General features: G+C 42.0%; 1 protein-coding gene across 1 annotated transcript in view; it reads left to right on the top strand.

Moving 5' to 3' along the window:
* LOC139583261 (extracellular sulfatase Sulf-1-like) overlaps window positions 1-21,330 on the top strand; it is a 117,977-nt gene that overhangs the window by 54,433 nt on the left and 42,214 nt on the right. The window contains exons 6-8 of the mRNA XM_071414139.1: window positions 7,550-7,700; window positions 10,101-10,276; window positions 10,506-10,634. Coding sequence (XP_071270240.1) covers window positions 7,550-7,700; window positions 10,101-10,276; window positions 10,506-10,634 — 456 coding nt within the window. The remainder of the gene's footprint in view (window positions 1-7,549; window positions 7,701-10,100; window positions 10,277-10,505; window positions 10,635-21,330) is intronic.

The raw sequence follows: 21,330 nt of genomic DNA, 5'->3' as shown, positions 1-21,330 counted from the left end.
GCAAGAGAAAGGTCCCAGTTCTAGCCATCACTCTTGTTGTAATTCCGATAGTGTCCACAAGATGGCAGCGCAGATGGATAACTTGAAGTATGAGTGAACTACAAGACTTTTAGTGTGAAGTCCCCAGGTACATTTGGGCAAATCGTGAAGGAGACATTCGCATTCATATTACATTTTCTCTGCAGGAATATCATCAAATCTGTATACTTGGACTTTGATTTAGCTTTTCCAGTATTAGTAGCCATATTATAAGTTCAACATTTGCAAAACAACCAGTTTTCATAACTTCATAACTCTGAATATCCTTATAATTTTTGTCCAAAAGGAAAAGGCATACTGTCGTACAAGCATAGAAGCTACATTCTACGACAAAAACATGGTTTCCGGATACTCCCAAAAAGCACAGCTCATTGGCTATCTAGCTAGCTTTGTTTGACCCCGATTGGTGCTTATTTGACCGAGATACAGTTGTTCAAGTGATGTCCGCCCGCATCATCGGCGTGCCACGAAGGTGTCGCTCTCTGACCAAATATGGTGTCCTATAGGATATACTACACCCTAATGATATTGTGAAGTCCAATTTGGACTCCAGACAAAAGGACAAAATTCCACTGGTCTAATGTCCATTGCTTGTGTTTCTTGGCCCGAGCAAGTCTCTTCTTCTTATTGGTGTCCTTTAGTAGTGGTTTCTTTGCAGGAATTCAACCATGAACATTTCTGAGGTTGGAAAGTCTAATTAACTTATCCTTTGCAGCAGAGTTAACTCTGGGTCTTTCATTCCTGTGGCGGTCCTCATGAGAGACAGTTTCATCATAGTGCTTGATGGCTTTTGCAACTGCACTTGAAGAAACTTTCAAAGTTTTTGAAATGTTCCTTATTGACTGACCTTCATGTCTTAAAGTAATGATGGGCTGTCGTTTCTCTTTGCATATTTGAGCTGTTCTTGCCATAATATGGACCACAATTTACCAAGCTGTAGTTCACACCACACATTACCAAGCTGTAGATCACACCACACATTACCAAGCTGTAGTTCACACCACATTACCAAGCTGTAGATCACACCACACATTACCAAGCTGTAGTTCACACCACATTACCAAGCTGTAGATCACACCACACATTACCAAGCTGTAGTTCACACCACATTACCAAGCTGTAGATCACACCACACATTACCAAGCTGTAGTTCACACCACACATTACCAAGCTGTAGATCACACCACACATTACCAAGCTGTAGTTCACACCACACATTACCAAGCTGTAGTTCACACCACACATTACCAAGCTGTAGATCACACCACACATTACCAAGCTGTAGATCACACCACACATTACCAAGCTGTAGTTCACACCACACATTACCAAGCTGTAGTTCACACCACATTACCAAGCTGTAGTTCACACCACATTACCAAGCTGTAGATCACACCACACATTACCAAGCTGTAGTTCACACCACATTACCAAGCTGTAGTTCACACCACATTACCAAGCTGTAGTTCACACCACATTACCAAGCTGTAGTTCACACCACATTACCAAGCTGTAGTTCACACCACACATTACCAAGCTGTAGTTCACACCACACATTACCAAGCTGTAGTTCACACCACACATTACCAAGCTGTAGTTCACACCACATTACCAAGCTGTAGTTCACACCACATTACCAAGCTGTAGTTCACACCACATTACCAAGCTGTAGTTCACACCACACATTACCAAGCTGTAGTTCACACCACATTACCAAGCTGTAGTTCACACCACATTACCAAGCTGTAGATCACACCACACATTACCAAGCAATTTTTTTCTTAAGTATGTGCCAACCCTCAAATTATTTATCCGAGCCAAAAGCAAAAGGTCTGTCGTCTTGGTGTGAGAGGAGAGATAGTCAGGGAGAGGGAGGGAGAGAGGGGGAGAGAGAGAGGGGAATGGAGAGAGCAGAGAGAGTGCTGAGAGAGAAAAAAGAGAGAGAGAGAGAGAGAGAGAGCGGCAGAGAGAGAGAGAGAGAGAGAGAGAGCGGCAGAGAGAGAGAGAGCGGCAGAGAGAGAGAGAGTGGCAGAGAGAGAGAGAGAGCGGCAGAGAGAGAGCGAGAGAGCGGCAGAGAGAGAGAGAGAGCGGCAGAGAGAGAGAGAGAGCGGCAGAGAGAGAGAGAGCGGCAGAGAGAGAGAGAGTGGCAGAGAGAGAGCGAGAGAGCGGCAGAGAGAGAGAGAGAGCGGCAGAGAGAGAGAGAGAGCGGCAGAGAGAGAGAGAGCGGCAGAGAGAGAGAAAGAGAGGCAGAGAGACAGAGAGAGAGAGAGAGAGGCAGAGCGGCAGAGAGAGAGAGAGAGAGAGAGAGAGAGAGAGAGAGAGAGAGAGAGAGAGAGAGAGAGAGAGAGAGAGAGAGAGAGAGAGAGAGAGAGAGAGAGAGAGAGAGAGAGAGAGAGGCAGAGAGAGCGGCAGAGAGAGAGAGAGAGCGGCAGAGAGAGAGAGCGGCAGAGAGAGAGAGAGATTGATTGATTGATTGATAAACACAGCGGGCAGAAGGGTAGAACCGACAGACTGCTTCTCACATGACCTCATATTCCCTATATAGGTGTGTTGCTTACTGCTGAAACCTTAAAGGGTTTCTTTATGGTTAGTTGCTCTGGTGGCTGTTCTATTTAGGGACATTTAAGACACGTTCTGCTTCTCTTTAAAACAGGTTCTGCTTCTCTTTAAAACAGGTTCTGCTTCTCTTTAAACAGGTTCTGCTTCTCTTTAAAACAGGTTCTGCTTCTCTTTAAACAGGTTCTGCTTCTCTTTAAACAGGTTCTGCTTCTCTTTAAACAGGTTCTGCTTCTCTTTAAAACAGGTTCTGCTTCTCTTTAAAACAGGTTCTGCTTCTCTTCCAGACAGGTTCTGCTTCTCTTTAAACAGGTTCTGCTTCTCTTTAAAACAGGTTCAGCTTCTCTTTAAAACAGGTTCAGCTTCTCTTTAAAACAGGTTCTGCTTCTCTTTAAAACAGGTTCTGCTTCTCTTTAAAACAGGTTCTGCTTCTCTTTAAAACAGGTTCTGCTTCTCTTTAAAACAGGTTCTGCTTCTCTTTAAAACAGGTTCTGCTTCTCTTTAAAACAGGTTCTGCTTCTCTTTAAAACAGGTTCTGCTTCTCTTTAAAACAGGTTCTGCTTCTCTTTAAAACAGGTTCAGCTTCTCTTTAAAACAGGTTCTGCTTCTCTTTAAAACAGGTTCTGCTTCTCTTTAAAACAGGTTCAGCTTCTCTTTAAAACAGGTTCTGCTTCTCTTTAAAACAGGTTCTGCTTCTCTTTAAAACAGGTTCTGCTTCTCTTTAAAACATGTTCTGCTTCTCTTTAAAACAGGTTCTGCTTCTCTTTAAAACAGGTTCAGCTTCTCTTTAAAACAGGTTCTGCTTCTCTTTAAACAGGTTCTGCTTCTCTTTAAAACAGGTTCTGCTTCTCTTTAAAACAGGTTCTGCTTCTCTTTAAAACAGGTTCTGCTTCTCTTTAAAACAGGTTCTGCTTCTCTTTAAAACAGGTTCAGCTTCTCTTTAAAACAGGTTCTGCTTCTCTTTAAAACAGGTTCTGCTTCTCTTTAAAACAGGTTCTGCTTCTCTTTAAACAGGTTCTGCTTCTCTTTAAAACAGGTTCTGCTTCTCTTTAAAACAGGTTCTGCTTCTCTTTAAAACAGGTTCTGCTTCTCTTTAAAACAGGTTCTGCTTCTCTTCCAGACAGGTTCTGCTTCTATTTAAACAGGTTCTGCTTCTCTTTAAAACAGGTTCAGCTTCTCTTTAAAACAGGTTCTGCTTCTCTTTAAAACAGGTTCTGCTTCTCTTTAAAACAGGTTCTGCTTCTCTTTAAAACAGGTTCTGCTTCTCTTTAAACACGTTCTGCTTCTCTTTAAACAGGTTCTGCTTCTCTTTAAAACAGGTTCTGCTTCTCTTTAAACAGGTTCTGCTTCTCTTTAAACAGGTTCTGCTTCTCTTTAAAACAGGTTCTGCTTCTCTTTAAAACAGGTTCTGCTTCTCTTTAAAACAGGTTCTGCTTCTCTTTAAAACAGGTTCTGCTTCTCTTCCAGACAGGTTCTGCTTCTCTTTAAAACAGGTTCTGCTTCTCTGTAAAACAGGTTCTGCTTCTCTTTAAAACAGGTTCAGCTTCTCTTTAAAACAGGTTCTGCTTCTCTTTAAAACAGGTTCTGCTTCTCTTCCAGACAGGTTCTGCTTCTCTTTAAACAGGTTCTGCTTCTCTGTAAAACAGGTTCTGCTTCTCTTTAAAACAGGTTCAGCTTCTCTTTAAAACAGGTTCTGCTTCTCTTTAAAACAGGTTCTGCTTCTCTTTAAAACAGGTTCTGCTTCTCTTTAAAACAGGTTCTGCTTCTCTTCCAGACAGGTTCTGCTTCTCTTTAAAACAGGTTCTGCTTCTCTGTAAAACAGGTTCTGCTTCTCTTTAAAACAGGTTCAGCTTCTCTTTAAAACAGGTTCTGCTTCTCTTTAAAACAGGTTCTGCTTCTCTTTAAAACAGGTTCTGCTTCTCTTTAAAACAGGTTCTGCTTCTCTTTAAAACAGGTTTTGCTTCTCTTTAAAACAGGTTCTGCTTCTCTTCCAGACAGGTTCTGCTTCTCTTTAAACGGGTTCTGCTTCTCTTTAAAACAGGTTCTGCTTCTCTTTAAAACAGGTTCTGCTTCTCTTTAAAACAGGTTCTGCTTCTCTTTAAAACAGGTTCTGCTTCTCTTTAAAACAGGTTCTGCTTCTCTTTAAAACAGGTTCAGCTTCTCTTTAAAACAGGTTCTGCTTCACTTTAAAACAGGTTCTGCTTCTCTTTAAAACAGGTTCTGCTTCTCTTTAAACAGGTTCTGCTTCTCTTTAAACAGGTTCTGCTTCTCTTTAAACAGGTTCTGCTTCTCTTTAAACAGGTTCTGCTTCTCTTTAAAACAGGTTCTGCTTCTCTTTAAAACAGGTTCTGCTTCTCTTCCAGACAGGTTCTGCTTCTCTTTAAAACAGGTTCTGCTTCTCTTCCAGACAGGTTCTGCTTCTCTTTAAAACAGGTTCTGCTTCTCTGTAAAACAGGTTCTGCTTCTCTTTAAAACAGGTTCAGCTTCTCTTTAAAACAGGTTCTGCTTCTCTTTAAAACAGGTTCTGCTTCTCTTCCAGACAGGTTCTGCTTCTCTTTAAACAGGTTCTGCTTCTCTGTAAAACAGGTTCTGCTTCTCTTTAAAACAGGTTCTGCTTCTCTTTAAAACAGGTTCTGCTTCTCTTTAAAACAGGTTCTGCTTCTCTTCCAGACAGGTTCTGCTTCTCTTTAAAACAGGTTCTGCTTCTCTGTAAAACAGGTTCTGCTTCTCTTTAAAACAGGTTCAGCTTCTCTTTAAAACAGGTTCTGCTTCTCTTTAAAACAGGTTCTGCTTCTCTTCCAGACAGGTTCTGCTTCTCTTTAAACAGGTTCTGCTTCTCTGTAAAACAGGTTCTGCTTCTCTTTAAAACAGGTTCAGCTTCTCTTTAAACCAGGTTCTGCTTCTCTTTAAAACAGGTTCTGCTTCTCTTTAAAACAGGTTCTGCTTCTCTTTAAAACAGGTTCTGCTTCTCTTTAAAACAGGTTCTGCTTCTCTTTAAAACAGGTTCAGCTTCTCTTTAAAACAGGTTCTGCTTCTCTTTAAAACAGGTTCTGCTTCTCTTTAAAACAGATTCTGCTTCTCTTTAAAACAGGTTCAGCTTCTCTTTAAAACAGGTTCTGCTTCTCTTTAAAACAGGTTCTGCTTCTCTTTAAAACAGGTTCTGCTTCTCTTCCAGACAGGTTCTGCTTCTCTTTAAAACAGGTTCTGCTTCTCTTTAAAACAGGTTCTGCTTCTCTTTAAAACAGGTTCTGCTTCTCTTTAAAACAGGTTCTGCTTCTCTTTAAAACAGGTTCTGCTTCTCTTTAAAACAGGTTCAGCTTCTCTTTAAAACAGGTTCTGCTTCTCTTTAAAACAGGTTCTGCTTCTCTTTAAAACAGGTTCTGCTTCTCTTTAAAACAGGTTCTGCTTCTCTTTAAAACAGGTTCTGCTTCTCTTCCAGACAGGTTCTGCTTCTCTTTAAACAGGTTCTGCTTCTCTTTAAAACAGGTTCTGCTTCTCTTTAAAACAGGTTCTGCTTCTCTTTAAAACAGGTTCTGCTTCTCTTTAAAACAGGTTCTGCTTCTCTTTAAAACAGGTTTTGCTTCTCTTTAAAACAGGTTCTGCTTCTCTTCCAGACAGGTTCTGCTTCTCTTTAAACGGGTTCTGCTTCTCTTTAAAACAGGTTCTGCTTCTCTTTAAAACAGGTTCTGCTTCTCTTTAAAACAGGTTCTGCTTCTCTTTAAAACAGGTTCTGCTTCTCTTTAAAACAGGTTCTGCTTCTCTTTAAAACAGGTTCAGCTTCTCTTTAAAACAGGTTCTGCTTCACTTTAAAACAGGTTCTGCTTCTCTTTAAAACAGGTTCTGCTTCTCTTTAAACAGGTTCTGCTTCTCTTTAAACAGGTTCTGCTTCTCTTTAAAACAGGTTCTGCTTCTCTTTAAAACAGGTTCTGCTTCTCTTTAAAACAGGTTCTGCTTCTCTTTAAAACAGGTTCTGCTTCTCTTTAAAACAGGTTCTGCTTCTCTTTAAAACAGGTTCTGCTTCTCTTCAAAACAGGTTCTGCTTCTCTTTAAACAGGTTCTGCTTCTCTTTAAACAGGTTCTGCTTCTCTTTAAACAGGTTCTGCTTCTCTTTAAAACAGGTTCTGCTTCTCTTTAAAACAGGTTCTGCTTCTCTTTAAAACAGGTTCTGCTTCTCTTCCAGACAGGTTCTGCTTCTCTTTAAACAGGTTCTGCTTCTCTTTAAAACAGGTTCTGCTTCTCTTTAAAACAGGTTCTGCTTCTCTTTAAAACAGGTTCTGCTTCTCTTTAAAACAGGTTCTGCTTCTCTTTAAAACAGGTTTTGCTTCTCTTTAAAACAGGTTCTGCTTCTCTTCCAGACAGGTTCTGCTTCTCTTTAAAACAGGTTCTGCTTCTCTTTAAAACAGGTTCTGCTTCTCTTTAAAACAGGTTCTGCTTCTCTTTAAAACAGGTTCTGCTTCTCTTTAAAACAGGTTCTGCTTCTCTTTAAAACAGGTTCAGCTTCTCTTTAAAACAGGTTCTGCTTCTCTTTAAAACAGGTTCTGCTTCTCTTTAAACAGGTTCTGCTTCTCTTTAAAACAGGTTCTGCTTCTCTTTAAACAGGTTCTGCTTCTCTTTAAACAGGTTCTGCTTCTCTTTAAACAGGTTCTGCTTCTCTTTAAACAGGTTCTGCTTCTCTTTAAGACACGTTCTGTTTATTTCATAGCTTCTATATTGTAACGTCATTTTTTCAATAGTCTCTTCTTCTTTATGTCCATTGGGAATTAAAATGTAAAAAACACAGAATGGGTCAAAATAATATTTTCAACACATTTTTGGGTGTCTTCTGTCATCTCCGCAGCACCCCCTGTTATAACTCACACCAATCCCATAAGTCCCCTCTCCCCTACACTCGCTGTATCGACAGACAGGCCTCGTTTGTAACCATTGCTTGTCTCCTCTCCTGTCGTCTCCGCAGCACCCCCAGTTATAACTACGCCCCCAACATGGATAAACACTGGATCATGCAGTACACCGGTCCCATGAGACCCATCCACATGGAGTTCACTAACTTCCTGCACAGAAAGAGACTGCAAACACTCATGTCAGTGGATGACTCTGTACAGAAGGTAAGAGGATTTGTCTCCACCATTTTGTTTATTCATTAGTCAATTCACATCCCTATGAGCTCATCTCCTCTTATTGGTCAGTGTGGATTCCAATACCGCTACTGATGGACGCCTTTCTCCTTCATATTAAAATACCATCATCATTATTTAGAGTGGGGTCAAAAATAGTTTTTCTCAAGTCTCTCTCCCTCTCACTCTCTCACACTCTCTCACACTCTCTCACACTCTCTCTCTCACTCACTCACTCACTCATAGCAGGCAGCAATGTAGTGCGCTGCCAACCAACAGCTCTCTGCGTCCTCCCCCAACAGGACGGGTAGCCTACTCTCATCAGAGAGGTCTTTAACCTTGAATAAGGGTTTCAAATTTGGGGAAATTACACTCTCTAATTGTTTTATATTTTTGACATTTTGTCAGGAAATGCAGCTCCGTCTCAGGTTCTGCTATTGTGCAGTGGTTGCACAGCCTTTCCTCTACAGGGAGCCAGGTTTTCCTGTGTCTACCCTTCTCAATGGCAAGGCTGTGCTCACTGAGCCTGTACTTTGTCAAGTTTTTCTAAGGTTTTGATCAGTAACCATGGCCAAATAGTTAGCCACGGTGTACTGTAAATTTAGGGCCAGATAGAACTGCATTTTGCTTTGTGTTTGTGCTTGTGTTTCCCAATAAGCAATGTAGTTTTGTTTTGACTGTGTTGTAATTTGGTTTATTCTGATTGATTGGATGTTCTGGTCCTGAGGATTCAGTGTGTTAGTAGAAAAGGTTAGTGAACTCAGCCCCAGGACCAGCTGGATGAGGGGACTCTTTTCTTTGCTCAGCTTTTGGCATTGCAGGGCTTGGTAATGATATGAGAGGGGTTCACTGTATTTTAGATGTTTCCAAAACTTAATTGCTCTTTTTTGAGTTTTTATTATTGGTGGATGTTGGCGTAATTCTGCCCTGCATGCATTGTGTGCAGTTTTCCTCTGGACATGTAGGAGAATCTTACAGAACTCTGCATGCAAGTTTTTAATAGGTATTTCAAGTTGAATTTGTTTTTTAATGGCGTAGAATGCCCTGCGTGCTTTCTCTCTCAGTTCATTCACTGCCTCATTAAGGTGTCCAGTTAAGCTTATTTTTAAACCTAAGTAATTGTAGTGTGTACAGAACTTTGGTCTAATTCCCTGAGATCTGGATCTTCTCTGGAAAATCCTTATTTTAGTATTTTTGGGGTTTACTGCCAGTGCCCAGGTCTGGCAGTACTGCTCTAGCAGGTCCAGGCTCTGCTGTAGGCCATGTGCTGTGGGTGACAGCAGGCATAGGTCATCTGCGAAGAGCAGGCGTTTAACCGCTGAATTGTGGAGACTAACACCAGGGGCTGAGGATTTTTCTAGAATAGTGGCCAATTCATTGATGTAAATATTGAAGAGTGCAGGGCTCAGATTGCAACCCTGGCGAAGGCCCCGCCCCTGGTTAAAGAATTCTGTTATTTTCTTGCCAATTTTCATGCTGCACGTATTGCCATTGTAAATTGATTTAATTATGTCATATGTTTTAGCACTGTCAATAACTTTGTAGAACAGTCCTGTATGCCAAATAGAATCAAATGCTTTTTGGAAGTCGATAAAGCAAGCGTATATTTTGGTATTATTTTGATGGACATGTTTATCTATCAGGGTGTGTAGGGTGTAAATATGATCAGTCGTGCGATGTTTTGGTATAAATCCAATGTGGCTTTTACTCAAGACATTGTGCTTATTATGGAAGTTTAGAACTCTTACATTTATAATACTACAGTAAACCTTCCCTAAGTAACTGTAAACACAAATTGTTAGGGTGAAATTTGTCTCCGTTCTTAAAGATTGGGGTTATGAGCCCTTGATTCCAGATGTCAGGGCACTAGTGAGTTTGAGCATCTAATTTAGGATGCGATCAGGTCCGCATGCTTTTTCAAATTTGAGGGCCTGAAGTTTCTTATAGATCTCCTGGTCAGTAATTGGGGAGTCCAGTGGATTTTGATCGTCCTTTATAGCTTTTTCTAATCCATTCAAACTTCTCATGAATTTGGCGTTGTTCTGCTTTTGTGTCAATTTGAACGGTGTTGTAGAGTGTTTTAAAATGGGTTGTCCACATGTCACCATTTTGTTTCGCTAATTCCTCTTGTTTTGATTTTGCCAGAAGTTGTTTGTGTTTATGGACTCCTCAATTAGTGTCAGCTGCTTGCTGTTGTACTGTGCTTTTTTGGTTCTGAGTGTACGTTTATAGAGTTTTAAAGTCTCACAGTAATGAAGGCGTAATTCACCATTATTTGGGTCTCTGTGCTTTTGGTTTGATAGCGTTCTAAGTTTTTTCCTTATAATTTTACAATCTGCAACAAACCAGTTCTTTTTTTCATCTCATATACCCCCACCCCCCTCCCCCCAGGTATATGAGATGTTGGTAGAGAGTGGGGAACTGGACAACACCTACATAATCTACACAGCTGACCACGGCTACCACATCGGCCAGTTTGGGCTGGTCAAGGGGAAGTCCATGCCCTACGACTTTGACATCCGAGTGCCCTTCTTCCTCCGCGGGCCCAACGTCGAGCCTGGAGCAGTGTAAGTAAGCCTTGTCCAAGCCAGAATGAGCCATAGGGTAGGAGTCTCTTTCTGTATTTCCTGTTTCTGTTTTTCAGTAGCGTGAGGTCGCTTGTCGCCCGTGGACCAAGCGCTAGTCTGTTGCAGGGAGTTACCCCCCCCCCCCCCCGAATCCATCTCTTAATGCTGAGTGCCAAGCATTGTTTGTGTCTGTTGGTGTTGATGACGTTGTTGTACTGTGCCTCCCCAGTAACACTCAGCTGGTGTTGAACATTGATCTGGCCCCCACCATACTGCACATGGCTGGGCTGGATACGCCGCCAGACATGGACGGGAAGTCCATCCTCAAACTACTGGAACAAGACAAGACTGGAAACAGGTGGGAATGGGGTTCATATACAACAACAGGTAGGCATGGGGTTCATATACAACAGGTAGGAATGGGGTTCATATACAACAGGTAGGAATGGGGTTCATATACAACAGGTAGGAATGAGGTCATATACAACAGGTAGGAATGGGGTTCATATACAACAGGTAGTAATGGGGTTCATATACAACAACAGGTGAGAATGGGGTCATATACAACAGGTAGGAATGGGGTTCATATACAACAGGTAGGAATGGGGTCATATACAACAACAGGTGGGAATGGGGTCATATACAACAGGTAGGAATGGGGTTCATATACAACAGGTAGGAATGGGGTTCATATACAACAGGTAGGAATGGGGTCATATACAACAACAGGTGGGAATGGGGTCATATACAACAGGTAAGAATGGGGTTCATATACAACAGGTAGGAATGGGGTTCATATACAACAACAGGTGGGAATGGGGTTATATACAACAGGTAGGAATGGGGTTCATATACAACAGGTAGGAATGGGGTTCATATACAACAACAGGTGTGAATGGGGTTATATACAACAGGTGGGAATGGGGTTCATATACAACAACAGGTGGGAATGGGGTTCATATACAACAGGTAGGAATGGGGTCATATACAACAGGTAGGAATGGGGTTCATATACAACAGGTAGGAATGGGGTCAAATACAACAGGTAGGAATGGGGTTCATATACAACAGGTAGGAATGGGGTTCATATACAACAGGTAGGAATGGGGTCATATACAACAGGTAGGAATGGGGTTCATATACAACAGGTAGGAATGGGGTTCATATACAACAGGTAGGAATGGGGTTCATATACAACAACAGGTGGGAATGGGGTTCATATACAACAGGTAGGAATGGGATTCATATACAACAGGTAGGAATGGGGTCATATACAACAGGTAGGAATGGGGTTCATATACAACAACAGGTGGGAATGGGGTTCATATACAACAGGTAGGAATGGGGTTCATATACAACAACAGGTGGGAATGGGGTTCATATACAACAGGTAGGAATGGGGTTCATATACAACAACAGGTAGGAATGGGGTTCATATACAACAGGTAGGAATGGGATTCATATACAACAACAGGTGGGAATGGGGTTCATATACAACAACAGGTGGGAATGGGGTTATATACAACAGGTAGGAATAGGGTTCATATACAACAGGTAGGAATGGGGTTCATATACAACAACAGGTGTGAATGGGGTTATATACAACAGGTGGGAATGGGGTTCATATACAACAACAGGTGGGAATGGGGTTCATATACAACAGGTAGGATTGGGGTCATATACAACAGGTAGGAATGGGGTTCATATACAACAGGTAGGAATGGGGTCAAATACAACAGGTAGGAATGGGGTTCATATACAACAGGTAGGAATGGGGTTCATATACAACAGGTAGGAATGGGGTCATATACAACAGGTAGGAATGGGGTTCATATACAACAGGTAGGAATGGGGTTCATATACAACAGGTAGGAATGGGGTTCATATACAACAACAGGTGGGAATGGGGTTCATATACAACAACAGGTGGGAATGGGGTTCATATACAACAGGTAGGAATGGGATTCATATACAACAGGTAGGAATGGGGTCATATACAACAGGTAGGAATGGGGTTCATATACAACAACAGGTGGGAATGGGGTTCATATACAACAACAGGTGGGAATGGGGTTCATATACAACAACAGGTGGGAATGGGGTTCATATACAACAGGTAGGAATGGGGTTCATATACAACAACAGGTAGGAATGGGGTTCATATACAACAGGTAGGAATGGGATTCATATACAACAACAGGTGGGAATGGGGTTCATATACAACAGGTAGGAATGGGGTTCATATACAACAACAGGTGGGAATGGGGTTCATATACAACAGGTAGGAATGTGGTTCATATACAACAGGTAGAAATGGGGTTCATATGCAACAGGTGGGAATGGGGTTCATATACAACAGGTAGGAATGGGGTTCATATACAACAGGTAGTAATGGGGTCATATACAACAACAGGTAGGAATGGGGTTCATATACAACAGGTAGGAATGGGGTTCATATACAACAACAGGTGGGAATGGGGTTCATATACAACAACAGGTGAGAATGAGGTCATATACAACAGGTAGGAATGGGGTTCATATACAACAGGTAGGAATGGGGTTCATATACAACAACAGGTGGGAATGGGGTTCATATACAACAACAGGTGGGAATGGGGTTCATATACAACAACAGGTGGGAATGGGGTTCATATACAATAGGTAGGAATGGGGTTATATACAACAGGTAGGAATGGGGTTCAAATACAACAACAGGGGGGAATGGGGTTCATATACAACAACAGGTGGGAATGGGGTTCATATACAACAGGTAGGAATGGGGTTCATATACAACAGGTAGGAATGGGGTTCATATACAACAGGTAGGAATGGGGTTCATATACAACAACAGGTGGGAATGGGGTTCATATACAACAACAGGTGAGAATGAGGTCATATACAACAGGTAGGAATGAGGTCATATACAACAGGTAGGAATGGGATTCATATACAACAGGTAGGAATGGGGTCATATACAACAGGTAGGAATGGGGTTCATATACAACAACAGGTGGGAATGGGGTTCATATACAACAGGTAGGAATGGGGTTCATATACAACAACAGGTGGGAATGGGGTTCATATACAACAGGTAGGAATGGGGTTCATATACAACAACAGGTAGGAATGGGGTTCATATACAACAGGTAGGAATGGGATTCATATACAACAACAGGTGGGAATGGGGTTCATATACAACAGGTAGGAATGGGGTTCATATACAACAACAGGTGGGAATGGGGTTCATATACAACAGGTAGTAATGGGGTCATATACAACAGGTAGGAATGAGGTTCATATACAACAGGTAGGAATGGGGTTCATATACAACAACAGGTGGGAATGGGGTTCATATACAACAACAGGTGGGAATGGGGTTCATATACAACAGGTAGGAATGGGGTTCATATACAACAGGTAGGAATGGGGTCATATACAACAACAGGTAGGAATGGGGTTCATATACAACAACAGGTGAGAATGGGGTCATATACAACAGGTAGGAATGGGGTCATATACAACAACAGGTAGGAATGGGGTTCATATACAACAGGTAGGAATGGGGTTCATATACAACAGGTAGGAATGGGGTCATATACAACAACAGGTAGGAATGTGGTTCATATACAACAGGTAGGAATGGGGTTCATATACAACAGGTAGGAATGGGGTTCATATACAACAACAGGTGGGAATGGGGTTCATATACAACAGGTAGGAATGGGATTCATATACAACAGGTAGGAATGGGGTCATATACAACAGGTAGGAATGGGGTTCATATACAACAACAGGTGGGAATGGGGTTCATATACAACAGGTAGGAATGGGGTTCATATACAACAACAGGTGGGAATGGGGTTCATATACAACAGGTAGGAATGGGGTTCATATACAACAACAGGTAGGAATGGGGTTCATATACAACAGGTAGGAATGGGATTCATATACAACAACAGGTGGGAATGGGGTTCATATACAACAGGTAGGAATGGGGTTCATATACAGCAGGTAGGAATGGGGTTCATATACAACAACAGGTGTGAATGGGGTTATATACAACAGGTGGGAATGGGGTTCATATACAACAACAGGTGGGAATGGGGTTCATATACAACAGGTAGGAATGGGGTCATATACAACAGGTAGGAATGGGGTTCATATACAACAGGTAGGAATGGGGTCAAATACAACAGGTAAGAATGGGGTTCATATACAACAGGTAGGAATGGGGTTCATATACAACAGGTAGGAATGGGGTCATATACAACAGGTAGGAATGGGGTTCATATACAACAGGTAGGAATGGGGTTCATATACAACAGGTAGGAATGGGGTTCATATACAACAACAGGTGGGAATGGGGTTCATATACAACAACAGGTGGGAATGGGGTTCATATACAACAGGTAGGAATGGGGTTCATATACAACAGGTAGGAATGGGATTCATATACAACAGGTAGGAATGGGGTCATATACAACAGGTAGGAATGGGGTCATATACAACAGGTAGGAATGGGGTTCATATACAACAGGTAGGATTGGGGTCATATACAACAGGTAGGAATGGGGTTCATATACAACAGGTAGGAATGGGGTCAAATACAACAGGTAGGAATGGGGTTCATATACAACAGGTAGGAATGGGGTTCATATACAACAGGTAGGAATGGGGTCATATACAACAGGTAGGAATGGGGTTCATATACAACAGGTAGGAATGGGGTTCATATACAACAGGTAGGAATGGGGTTCATATACAACAACAGGTGGGAATGGGGTTCATATACAACAGGTAGGAATGGGGTTCATATACAACAACAGGTAGGAATGGGGTTCATATACAACAGGTAGGAATGGGATTCATATACAACAACAGGTGGGAATGGGGTTCATATACAACAGGTAGGAATGGGGTTCATATACAACAACAGGTGGGAATGGGGTTCATATACAACAGGTAGGAATGTGGTTCATATACAACAGGTAGAAATGGGGTTCATATGCAACAGGTGGGAATGGGGTTCATATACAACAGGTAGGAATGGGGTTCATATACAACAGATAGTAATGGGGTCATATACAACAACAGGTAGGAATGGGGTTCATATACAACAGGTAGGAATGGGGTTCATATACAACAACAGGTGGGAATGGGGTTCATATACAACAACAGGTGAGAATGAGGTCATATACAACAGGTAGGAATGGGGTTCATATACAACAGGTAGGAATGGGGTTCATATACAACAACAGGTGGGAATGGGGTTCATATACAACAGGTGGGAATGGGGTTCATATACAACAACAGGTGGGAATGGGGTTCATATACAATAGGTAGGAATGGGGTTATATACAACAGGTAGGAATGGGGTTCAAATACAACAACAGGGGGGAATGGGGTTCATATACAACAACAGGTGGGAATGGGGTTCATATACAACAGGTAGGAATGGGGTTCATATACAACAGGTAGGAATGGGGTTCATATACAACAGGTAGGAATGGGGTTCATATACAACAACAGGTGGGAATGGGGTTCATATACAACAACAGGTGAGAATGAGGTCATATACAACAGGTAGGAATGAGGTCATATACAACAGGTAGGAATGGGATTCATATACAACAGGTAGGAATGGGGTTCATATACAACAGGTAGGAATGGGGTTCATATACAACAGGTAGGAATGGGGTCATATACAACAGGTAGGAATGGGGTTCATATACAACAGGTAGGAATGGGGTTCATATACAACAGGTAGGAATGGGGTTCATATACAACAGGTAGGAATGGGGTTCATATACAACAACAGGTGGAAATGGGGTTCATATACAACAACAGGTGGGAATGGGGTTCATATACAACAGGTAGGAATGGGATTCATATACAACAGGTAGGAATGGGGTCATATACAACAGGTGGGAATGGGGTTCATATACAACAACAGGTGGGAATGGGGTTCATATACAACAACAGGTGGGAATGGGGTTCATATACAACAGGTAGGAATGGGGTTCATATACAACAACAGGTAGGAATGGGGTTCATATACAACAGGTAGGAATGGGATTCATATACAACAACAGGTGGGAATGGGGTTCATATACAACAGGTAGGAATGGGGTTCATATACAACAACAGGTGGGAATGGGGTTCATATACAACAGGTAGGAATGTGGTTCATATACAACAGGTAGAAATGGGGTTCATATGCAACAGGTGGGAATGGGGTTCATATACAACAGGTAGGAATGGGGTTCATATACAACAGGTAGTAATGGGGTCATATACAACAACAGGTAGGAATGGGGTTCATATACAACAGGTAGGAATGGGGTTCATATACAACAACAGGTGGGAATGGGGTTCATATACAACAACAGGTGAGAATGAGGTCATATACAACAGGTAGGAATGGGGTTCATATACAACAGGTAGGAATGGGGTTCATATACAACAACAGGTGGGAATGGGGTTCATATACAACAACAGGTGGGAATGGGGTTCATATACAACAACAGGTGGGAATGGGGTTCATATACAATAGGTAGGAATGGGGTTATATACAACAGGTAGGAATGGGGTTCAAATACAACAACAGGGGGGAATGGGGTTCATATACAACAACAGGTGGGAATGGGGTTCATATACAACAGGTAGGAATGGGGTTCATATACAACAGGTAGGAATGGGGTTCATATACAACAGGTAGGAATGGGGTTCATATACAACAACAGGTGGGAATGGGGTTCATATACAACAACAGGTGAGAATGAGGTCATATACAACAGGTAGGAATGAGGTCATATACAACAGGTAGGAATGGGATTCATATACAACAGGTAGGAATGGGGTCATATACAACAGGTAGGAATGGGGTTCATATACAACAACAGGTGGGAATGGGGTTCATATACAACAACAGGTGGGAATGGGGTTCATATACAACAGGTAGGAATGGGGTTCATATACAACAACAGGTGGGAATGGGGTTCATATACAACAGGTAGGAATGGGGTTCATATACAACAACAGGTAGGAATGGGGTTCATATACAACAGGTAGGAATGGGATTCATATACAACAACAGGTGGGAATGGGGTTCATATACAACAGGTAGGAATGGGGTTCATATACAACAACAGGTGGGAATGGGGTTCATATACAACAGGTAGTAATGGGGTCATATACAACAGGTAGGAATGGGGTTCATATACAACAGGTAGGAATGAGGTTCATATACAACAGGTAGGAATGGGGTTCATATACAACAACAGGTGGGAATGGGGTTCATATACAACAACAGGTGGGAATGGGGTTCATATACAACAGGTAGGAATGGGGTTCATATACAACAGGTAGGAATGGGGTCATATACAACAACAGGTAGGAATGGGGTTCATATACAACAACAGGTGTGAATGGGGTTCATATACAACAGGTAGGAATGGGGTTCATATACAACAGGTAGGAATGGGGTCATATACAACAACAGGTAGGATTGGGGTTCATATACAACAACAGGTGAGAATGGGGTCATATACAACAGGTAGGAATGGGGTCATATACAACAACAGGTAGGAATGGGGTTCATATACAACAGGTAGGAATGGGGTTCATATACAACAGGTAGGAATGGGGTCATATACAACAACAGGTAGGAATGGGGTTCATATACAACAGGTAGGAATGGGGTTCATATACAACAGGTAGGAATGGGGTTCATATACAACAACAGGTGGGAATGGGGTTCATATACAACAGGTAGGAATGGGGTCATATACAACAGGTAGGAATGGGGTTCATATACAACAACAGGTGGGAATGGGGTTCATATACAACAGGTAGGAATGGGGTTCATATACAACAACAGGTGGGAATGGGGTTCATATACAACAGGTAGGAATGGGGTTCATATACAACAACAGGTAGGAATGGGGTTCATATACAACAGGTAGGAATGGGATTCATATACAGCAACAGGTGGGAATGGGGTTATATACAACAGGTAGGAATGGGGTTCATATACAACAGGTAGGAATGGGGTTCATATACAACAACAGGTGTGAATGGGGTTATATACAACAGGTGGGAATGGGGTTCATATACAACAACAGGTGGGAATGGGGTTCATATACAACAGGTAGGAGTGGGGTCATATACAACAGGTAGGAATGGGGTTCATATACAACAGGTAGGAATGGGGTCAAATACAACAGGTAGGAATGGGGTTCATATACAACAGGTAGGAATGGGGTTCATATACAACAGGTAGGAATGGGGTCATATACAACAGGTAGGAATGGGGTTCATATACAACAGGTAGGAATGGGGTTCATATACAACAGGTAGGAATGGGGTTCATATACAACAACAGGTGGGAATGGGGTTCATATACAACAACAGGTGGGAATGGGGTTCATATACAACAGGTAGGAATGGGATTCATATACAACAGGTAGGAATGGGGTCATATACAACAGGTAGGAATGGGGTTCATATACAACAACAGGTGGGAATGGGGTTCATATACAACAGGTAGGAATGGGGTTCATATACAACAACAGGTAGGAATGGGGTTCATATACAACAGGTAGGAATGGGATTCATATACAACAACAGGTGGGAATGGGGTTCATATACAACAGGTAGGAATGGGGTTCATATACAACAACAGGTGGGAATGGGGTTCATATACAACAGGTAGGAATGTGGTTCATATACAACAGGTAGAAATGGGGTTCATATGCAACAGGTGGGAATGGGGTTCATATACAACAGGTAGGAATGGGGTTCATATACAACAGGTAGTAATGGGGTCATATACAACAACAGGTAGGAATGGGGTTCATATACAACAGGTAGGAATGGGGTTCATATACAACAACAGGTGGGAATGGGGTTCATATACAACAACAGGTGAGAATGAGGTCATATACAACAGGTAGGAATGGGGTTCATATACAACAGGTAGGAATGGGGTTCATATACAACAACAGGTGGGAATGGGGTTCATATACAACAACAGGTGGGAATGGGGTTCATATACAACAACAGGTGGGAATGGGGTTCATATACAACAACAAGTGAGAATGAGGTCATATACAACAGGTAGGAATGGGGTTCATATACAACAGGTAGGAATGGGGTTCATATACAACAATAGGTAGGAATGGGGTTATATACAACAGGTAGGAATGGGGTTCAAATACAACAACAGGGGGGAATGGGGTTCATATACAACAACAGGTGGGAATGGGGTTCATATACAACAGGTAGGAATGGGGTTCATATACAACAGGTAGGAATGGGGTTCATATACAACAGGTAGGAATGGGGTTCATATACAACAACAGGTGGGAATGGGGTTCATATACAACAACAGGTGAGAATGAGGTCATATACAACAGGTAGGAATGGGGTTCATATACAATAGGTAGGAATGGGGTCATATACAACAACAGGTGGGAATGGGGTCATATACAACAACAGGTAGGAATGGGGTTCATATACAACAGGTAGGAATGAGGTCATATACAACAGGTAGGAATGGGATTCATATACAACAGGTAGGAATGGGGTCATATACAACAGGTAGGAATGGGGTTCATATACAACAACAGGTGGGAATGGGGTTCATATACAACAGGTAGGAATGGGGTTCATATACAACAACAGGTGGGAATGGGGTTCATATACAACAGGTAGGAATGGGGTTCATATACAACAACAGGTAGGAATGGGGTTCATATACAACAGGTAGGAATGGGGTTCATATACAACAGGTAGGAATGGGGTCATATACAACAACAGGTAGGAATGGGGTTCATATACAACAACAGGTGTGAATGGGGTTCATATACAACAGGTAGGAATGGGGTCATATACAACAACATGTAGGAATGGGGTCATATACAACAACATGTAGGAATGGGGTTCATATACAACAACAGGTGAGAATGGGGTCATATACAACAGGTAGGAATGGGGTCATATACAACAACAGGTAGGAATGGGGTTCATATACAACAGGTAGGAATGGGGTTCATATACAACAGGTAGGAATGGGGTCATATACAACAACAGGTAGGAATGGGGTTCATATACAACAGGTAGGAATGGGGTTCATATACAACAGGTAGGAATGGGGTTCATATACAACAGGTGGGAATGGGGTTCATATACAACAACAGGTGGGAATGGGGTTCATATACAACAGGTAGGAATGGGATTCATATACAACAGGTAGGAATGGGGTCATATACAACAGGTAGGAATGGGGTTCATATACAACAACAGGTGGGAATGGGGTTCATATACAACAGGTAGGAATGGGGTTCATATACAACAACAGGTGGGAATGGGGTTCATATACAACAGGTAGGAATGGGGTTCATATACAACAACAGGTAGGAATGGGGTTCATATACAACAGGTAGGAATGGGATTCATATACAACAACAGGTGGGAATGGGGTTATATACAACAGGTAGGAATGGGGTTCATATACAACAGGTAGGAATGGGGTTCATATACAACAACAGGTGTGAATGGGGTTATATACAACAGGTGGGAATGGGGTTCATATACAACAACAGGTGGGAATGGGGTTCATATACAACAGGTAGGAATGGGGTCATATACAACAGGTAGGAATGGGGTTCATATACAACAGGTAGGAATGGGGTCAAATACAACAGGTAGGAATGGGGTTCATATACAACAGGTAGGAATGGGGTTCATATACAACAGGTAGGAATGGGGTCATATACAACAGGTAGGAATGGGGTTCATATACAACAGGTAGGAATGGGGTTCATATACAACAGGGAGGAATGGGGTTCATATACAACAACAGGTGGGAATGGGGTTCATATACAACAACAGGTGGGAATGGGGTTCATATACAACAGGTAGGAATGGGATTCATATACAACAGGTAGGAATGGGGTCATATACAACAGGTAGGAATGGGGTTCATATACAACAACAGGTGGGAATGGGGTTCATATACAACAGGTAGGAATGGGGTTCATATACAACAACAG

Source organism: Salvelinus alpinus, chromosome 8, assembly GCF_045679555.1.
Source record: "Salvelinus alpinus chromosome 8, SLU_Salpinus.1, whole genome shotgun sequence".
Lineage (NCBI taxonomy): Eukaryota > Metazoa > Chordata > Actinopteri > Salmoniformes > Salmonidae > Salvelinus > Salvelinus alpinus.
This window is presented reverse-complemented; position numbering and strand designations above follow the sequence as displayed.